The sequence below is a fragment of the Megalobrama amblycephala genome, linkage group LG6, assembly GCF_018812025.1.
Source record: "Megalobrama amblycephala isolate DHTTF-2021 linkage group LG6, ASM1881202v1, whole genome shotgun sequence".
Classification (NCBI taxonomy): Eukaryota; Metazoa; Chordata; class Actinopteri; order Cypriniformes; family Xenocyprididae; genus Megalobrama; species Megalobrama amblycephala.
Genome location: NC_063049.1, coordinates 45213178 through 45220677, shown reverse-complemented (window position 1 = coordinate 45220677; position 7500 = coordinate 45213178). Strand labels below are relative to the sequence as shown.

At 34.9% G+C, this 7500-nt stretch overlaps 1 protein-coding gene across 1 annotated transcript in view; it reads left to right on the top strand.

Moving 5' to 3' along the window:
* gpr143 (G protein-coupled receptor 143) overlaps positions 1-7500 on the top strand; it is a 9430-nt gene that overhangs the window by 881 nt on the left and 1049 nt on the right. The window contains exons 2-8 of the mRNA XM_048194837.1: positions 2047-2156; positions 2880-2974; positions 3059-3151; positions 3595-3704; positions 3878-3986; positions 5712-5829; positions 6020-6278. Of these exons, the coding sequence (XP_048050794.1) occupies positions 2047-2156; positions 2880-2974; positions 3059-3151; positions 3595-3704; positions 3878-3986; positions 5712-5829; positions 6020-6278 (894 nt within the window). The remainder of the gene's footprint in view (positions 1-2046; positions 2157-2879; positions 2975-3058; positions 3152-3594; positions 3705-3877; positions 3987-5711; positions 5830-6019; positions 6279-7500) is intronic.

The following is a 7500-nucleotide window of genomic DNA, read 5'->3' as shown; positions in this document are numbered from 1 at the left end:
TTGACAGAAAACTAATTATTGTTATATAGCTCAACACGTTTAGTCTTATTGTTTAAATCTAATTTTCTTGATGTTTTGCGAGTCTCATGCTTCACCATGCCTCAGAGAAAAACACTATTTTGTGAAGTAGCTAACATAGCATAATCAGATGCAGCTTTATTTTTAGTAACAGTAATACAGCATTTTCTTACGGAGCCCCGAAAGGGACCTTTGCAAAAATAAAAAATTGACAGAGTTTCACGTGCGCATGAGAAACTTTAGAGTGCACGCGTTACAATTTCCGGTTTGTGTATAGCCTACTATAACCCATTTCATTTGTGCGTGAGTGCATCACTGCCTATGAAGAAAGCGATAGTATGGATGCATATGAACTAATAAAGATCATGAAAATTATGAAGAAAATGTGAGTATGGATGCATATGAACTAATAAAGCTGTATTTGCTCAAAATCTGCCTTTCTTAGATCAGTTCATCTAGGATGAATCCAGCTAATTATTCGTTTTAATTAAACACGTGCCTTTCTTATATCTAAAGTGCTTTATGTCAATGGCTCTGCTCGCAATAAGCGCTGTTAGAACTGAATGGAGAAAATAAGCATTTCTCTGCCACCTGTAAGGATGCGTTAAATCCGACAAAGTAGTTTAATAAAGGGCCGTTTGATCTTGTGAAATACGAAATTTTAGTACGCCTACATTTTACAGTTCCAGTATTTTTATATGGGACAATATAAATATGGCCTACTGCCCTAACGAAATACAAAGTTTCATCATTTTTACTGTACCAATGTTTTTTCATGAACCATTAAACGTGGCATTATGACACTGAGCCCATTTCCCAGCGCGATCTCTGGGATGCCACGGAGTTAAATTCGTTAAAATGGACATAAGTCCTTGAAATATAATGCACTGCCCTAACGAAAGCCGCATTTTGAGCACTTTTTACTTTTTTTTAACTTGGCAAAAAGAACTATGCACACAGCTATTCATGTCGCGGTTTCCCGGCCGTCACAGAAAATGCTTTAAAGCGGACATAAGGCCGTGATATAAACTGCCATACGAAAGCCACATTTCAGCAAATAGATCTTTATTAATTTATGCACATCCATACTCGCATTTTCTGCATAATTTTGAGCAAATAGATCGTTAATAATTCATTCGCGTCCATACTATCTTCTTTATATTTCAGCAAATAGATCTTTATTTAGCCTATTCATGCATACTCTCATATTCTCTTTATAATTTTGAGCAAATAGATCGTTATTAATTTATGCACATTTGTGATACACACAATGTATACAACTGTGTGAAAATACAGTTATTTTCCATATATTTTACCTAAATTTGTGCATATCAGTCAGTGATCCTCAAATGGCCAAATGCATGTAATGCCAATAATGTGTTACATTAAAATGACTGAATGCTCTTTGAGACACCTAATAAGTGCAAAACCACACATGCTATTTTATTTACATGTTTATTTCATGGTTTTTACCAGAGAACATACAGTTCATTCAGGAACAGATTCAACTGCACGAAAGTGGGACCATTTGTTGTTAGATTCATGATACACACTTCCATAGATACACTATGTAACTTTGGCCCTCTAGCGGTTAAATACAAAACAACACTGTTTTAATAAATTCCAGCACAGCTACAACCACCATCATGAAACGACCCTTTACAACAGATAGTGCTTTACTCTGTTAAAAAGCTACATATGGCAATTTATCTGTTCACTAAAATACCACCTGTTGAGTAATAAAACACGCATCAACTTTTCTCTATTTACGGATATGACGAGACATGCAGGGGCGAGTGCTATTTTCCCGCGAAAAACGCCCCGACAGCTCTAAAATACTTGCCATAGTGAATCTGGGCCAGGAAAAACAACACATTTTGGAAGAAGGATTGATTATGTATTGAAATTGTGTTAATAACGTTACGTCTACTGTAAGTATTGCATGGTAAATCCTCCTGTCTTTGCAATTAATGGCTTCAGCACAAAGATTGAGTGATTTGGAATAACGGATCTGACGCATCTGTGCAGGAATCATCGTCCGGTCGTCCATCTGGCTCGGCCTGCCCAACCTCATCAACAGAATCTCCGGCGGAAACAGCAGTGACGTCTGGCCGGAAGTGTTTTGTGTTGGAAGTGCGGTAAGAGAAATATCGAAGCCCGTTATATTTGACGTTTCATGTACTTTACATTACTTAAAGTGTTTTAATCTGCAGTTATTTGTACTTGCATAAACATTAGGGATGCATGATATATCAGCCTCCATATCGGTATCGGTCGATTTATGTTCATTTTTATTTTTATCGTTATCGGCCTGATAAGAAAATTTGTCCGATATATTAAAGCTGATAAATAATGGATTATTTCCTTCAGCTGAGACACTTCAGATGCACACTGTCCAACATTATGGTTTTGAATTGTTTGAAATATGATTGAAATCACTTCAAAAAGTAAAATACGGTTAAGTACAACATTCAGCACAAGTCTGTCATATAAGATACATATTATTATTATTATTATAAGAGTTTGGGACATTTAATGGTTTTTAATGGTGAAACTTCTATTTTTTAATCAGGCTCTCAAAAATTATATAAAAATTTGGATTTAGATTCAGAATTTGAATTATTAGTGAAAGGAAAGAGTTAAAATTAATTTTAAAAACTCACTAATTTATTATAAATTCAAACCCTTGAGATTTTCAAATATGCTTTAAATCTGCTGGTAAATTAAGTTATCTTTGATTTTAAAAATATATCGCTTTCTGACAAAAATGATACTCAAATTTAAGATTTTATTTAAATCTAGTATTTCTGATATAACTCCACATTTTTGGTGTCATGAATCTTGTTTAATTTTCTCTCCAGATGTGGATTCAGCTGTTCTTTAGCGCCTCCTTCTGGTGGACGTTCTGTTACGCCGTGGACGTTTTCTTAGTGGTCAAGAGATCAGCTGGCATTAGGTGCGTCCCATCATGCATCTTGTTCATATAAACGCTAGAGCAGATGTTTGTGGCATGTCCTCACGAGCGCCGTCTTTGCTGTAGCACCATTGTGCTGTATCACATGATCACGTGGGGTCTGACGCTGCTGCTGTGCGTGGAGGGCGTGGCCATGCTGTACTACCCCTCCATCTCCAGGTGATTATTTCAACAAAATCATTTAAAATGCATTATTAAAAAAGCAGTAGATCATTGCATTGATTCTTAGTGACTGCATGAATTGATAACATGTAGGGATGCACGATATATCGGCATCGGCCGGCATGTCCATTTTTAATGTTAGCCTTATTGGCCCAATAAGAAAATTTGGCCGATTTATTAATGCCGATAAATGGTGAGACTTTTGTTTTTGTAATCAGGCTCTCAAAAATTATATAAAAATTTGAAATTAGATTTATCGGCCAATATATATCGGTTATCGGCTTTCAAATATAAAGAATTATCGGTTATCGGCCAAAATGTTCATATCGGTGCATTCCTTTTAACATATATGTGTTAAATGCAATGCGAGTCACTAAATGCATGACTGATGAGCTGTTTTGCACTGTGGATTTGAACTGAATGTGTGTTTGTCATGTGAGTTGTGAGAATGGCCTTCAGCACGCCGTCCCTCACTACATCACCACATACGCACCGATGCTGCTGGTGCTCGCCGTCAACCCGGTGCTGTTCGCACGGACCGTATCGGCCGGTAAGTGCACTGAAAAAATAACTAAGATTAATGAATGTTGTAGAAGTAATGCTCATTGTTAGTTCATGTTAACAAGTGTTACCAATTGTTTCAGAGTAGAAAGATCTTCAGTTCATGATTCATGACGACTTTATTTTACTGAAACTCATATTACAGTTTGTGTTTTCATGCAGTGACGTCGCTGCTCAAAGGTCAGCAGGGCATCTACACCGAGAACGAGAGACGACTCGGATCGGAGATCAAAATACGATTCTTTAAGATCATGCTGGTGTTTGTCATTTGGTAAGATGTTCAGTTCATTTCATCTTCATGGCGTAGAGATTCATATCTAGTGAATAATCTGAGCTGGTTGAACAGTGTTTCTGTCTCGTTTTCCAGCACAAATATCTAAACATTCTTAAATCAAGATACATTTACTGAAGAAAAGAAATGACTGAAGATATTAAGACTTTCACTGCCAGCAATTTTTGAGTCAGCGGCAGCATTTTTGATAATTTTCACAAAACTTTCAAGTCCCCCACAATACTTTGTTGTATGAATATCTGAACATGCAATATATCAAAGGAAAGAACATTTCTCTGATTTTAAACACCAACAATATTTATTCTAGCTTAATTCAAAACTTGAATGTGGGTAAATTTCATTTTTAAAAAAAAAGGAGCAACATTTTGAACAAAAAGCTGAGAAAATTGTGATTTTGTCTGGATGGGATTCAGACCGATGATCAAAACACAGATGGGGTAGATCGAGTCCATCAACACCTCAAAGCTTCAGTCGTTTCCTCTTCATGGTTCATCATTTCATTCAGTAACGTTAGGCAGTTTGGATGTTTGATGATCATGTCATTTATGTGCGTCAGCAATGCTTCTATTGCTTGTTTCTGCTTTTTCTTCATCTGTGTTTTGATCTGGAGATTCTGTACTCTTTCAGAAGATGTATAATAGCGCCCCCTACCGTTTAACAGTGCCAGAAAATTTCGTCTGTAGCTATGTTTCCATCCACCTATTTTTATGTGCATTTTGGGATATTGCATAAAAAAAATTGCCAAGACGCGCATACATTTTAAAAATGCGCATAACAAACGTATGCGCTCAACTGACTTGGATACATTTTTTATGCGATAACTACGACAGAAACGCTTTTACCGAATAAATTCCTTGATGCGCATCAAAAAAGACGTGACTTTTGCGCGTTCTGAGGCGCAATTATTATATATACAGTGGCTTCTATGCAGAAACGTCCATTTTTCTTAGTGATACTTAGTGCCAGTTTATCAGGAAGTGATGATTTTGTTCTTTCCAACTCACTGGATGGAAACAGCGCTTTATTTGCAAATGTTTGATGCAATATTTCAAATTTGCACACAAGTTAAATTCGCAACTTTGGATGGAAACATAGCTTGTGGCAGGGAAATAGTTAAGTCTTGTTTAAAAAAAAAAAAAAAAAAAAAAAAAAAAAAAAACATTGGGTTTTTGCTGAAATCAAGAAAAAATATCTGCCAGTAGAGTCAGAAAATAATCTTGTCTTCCCTTTGATTTTTTTTTTTTTTAAATTCTGACCCCAGAAAAAAAAATATTTTAAGCACTTTTTCTCAGCATACAACAAGTCATTTCTCTTCTCCAGTAAATGTATCTTGATTTAAGAATGTTTAGATATTTGTGCTGGAAAACAAGAATTTTTTTTTTTTTTTTTTTTGCAGTGCAGGGAGAAAATTATGTGTTGCTTCTCAATTAAAGGATTAAAGAATAAGTCAATCAAAAATGAATATTTTATAAATGAAAAACAATGTTTTATAAATGTTTTTGGTAACACTTTAGAGTAAGGTCTCATTTGTTGCAATTAATATTAACAGATACAACTTTTGATTTTAATAATGTAATTAGTAAATATTAATATTAATAAATTCTATAGAACTATTGTTGACAGTTGGTTTGTGTTACCTAATATAGTAAACTAAAGTTAACAAATGAATCTTATTGTAAAGTGTTACATGTTTTCTGTCGTCAGCTGGCTGCCCAACATCATCAATGAGAGTTTGCTGTTTTATCTGGAGATGCAGGATGACATTAAATCCAGCGATCTGAAGAATGTTCGCAACGCTGTGCTCATCACATGGTTCATCATGGTGAGCACAAAATCAAAAAATCAATTCAAGTGACTTTTGAATTGAACTCATTCCATAATTGATGAACTTATTGAACTGATTTCTGAATAATGACTGTTCACTGATGTCTTAGAGCTGTTTTACAGTTAATTCTCATTCATTCATGCATTCAGTACAAACACGACGGCATTAATCGCCTCTCTGTTTCTAGGGCATCCTGAACCCCATGCAGGGCTTCCTCAACACGCTGGCGTTTCACGGCTGGACGGGGCTGGACATCGACTTCAGCCGGCAGAGACGGCGAGAGCTGCCGTGGGATTCGGCCTCCACGTCGGTGGCGGTCGCGGGCGGATACACGCCGGTGGTGGGATCGACACTGCTCTACCAGAGCCACGTTCAGGAGATCAAGAAGAACCTGAGCGCAAACGGACACCAGCAGCCTTCAGACGCCATAAGCGTCCTCTCTGAAGGTAACCATAAAAACACCCCCGTCAATATGGGCTGGTGACGTGTTTGAATTTTACATCTGTAAAATATGAAATGATAATAAAAAACGTTCAAATGCAAGCTGAGCTGTATTTGTATATGTGAATCTGACCATCACATTCAGAAATAAACACTCTAAACTACTGTTCAGAAGTTGGGAATCATTACAATTTTTTTTTAAATTAGTCTGTTCTGCTCACCAGCACTGCATTTATTTGATCAGAAATACAGTAAAAATTGTAAAATATTATTCCAGTGTAAATCAGCTGTTTTCTTTGTGAATATATAGTAAAGTGTAATTTATTCCAGTGATCAAAGCTGAATTTTCAGCATCATTACTCCAGTCTTCAGTGTCACATGATCCTTCAGAAATCATTCTGATATGATGATTTGCAGCTCATTTATGATTATTATCAATGTTAAAAAGTTCATATTTTTGTGGAAAACATCATTTTATTTTTCTTTGATGAATAGAAAGTTCAAAAGAACGACATTTATTTTAAATAGAAATCTTTTGTAACATTATTAATGTCTTTTCTGACACTTTTGATCAATATTAATTTGCTGAATTAGTGTTGTTATTATTATTTTGTTTTTTAAATCTTAGGTACCGAGCAAATCAGAATATTCATCTTTGATCACAGGAATAAATTACATTTTACTATAAACATAGAAAACAGTTTTATTTTAGATAATATTTCACAATTTTTACTGTATTTTTAATCAATTAAATGCAGCCTCGGTGAGCCTTTCAAAAACATTAAAAATATTAACCATATAAACAGAAAAATAAACGCACTTACCAAAAGAGGAGAAATGCGTCCCATGTCTTTTGTCGTTGATGTCAAAGGTCGTGTCACCAAATTGTACAATATTTTGGTAAAAAAATTAATCTCTCACTGCTACACTGCAAAAATGTCTTACATTTGTAATTAGTATTTTTCGAAAAGCTTCCAATTATAAACATCTAAATATTCTTAAAATGAGAGAAACTTACTTGAAGTATATTATGAATAATTTTAATGAAAGAAATTAATACTTTTATTCAGCAAGGATGTGTGAAATTGATTAAAAAATGATATTAAAGTGATATTGAATAGAAAAGATTTGTATTTGAATAAATGCTGTTCTTTTTACCTTTTTATTAATCAGTGAATCCTGAAAAAAGTATCACAGTTTCCAAAAAATAACTGAGTATCAAATCAT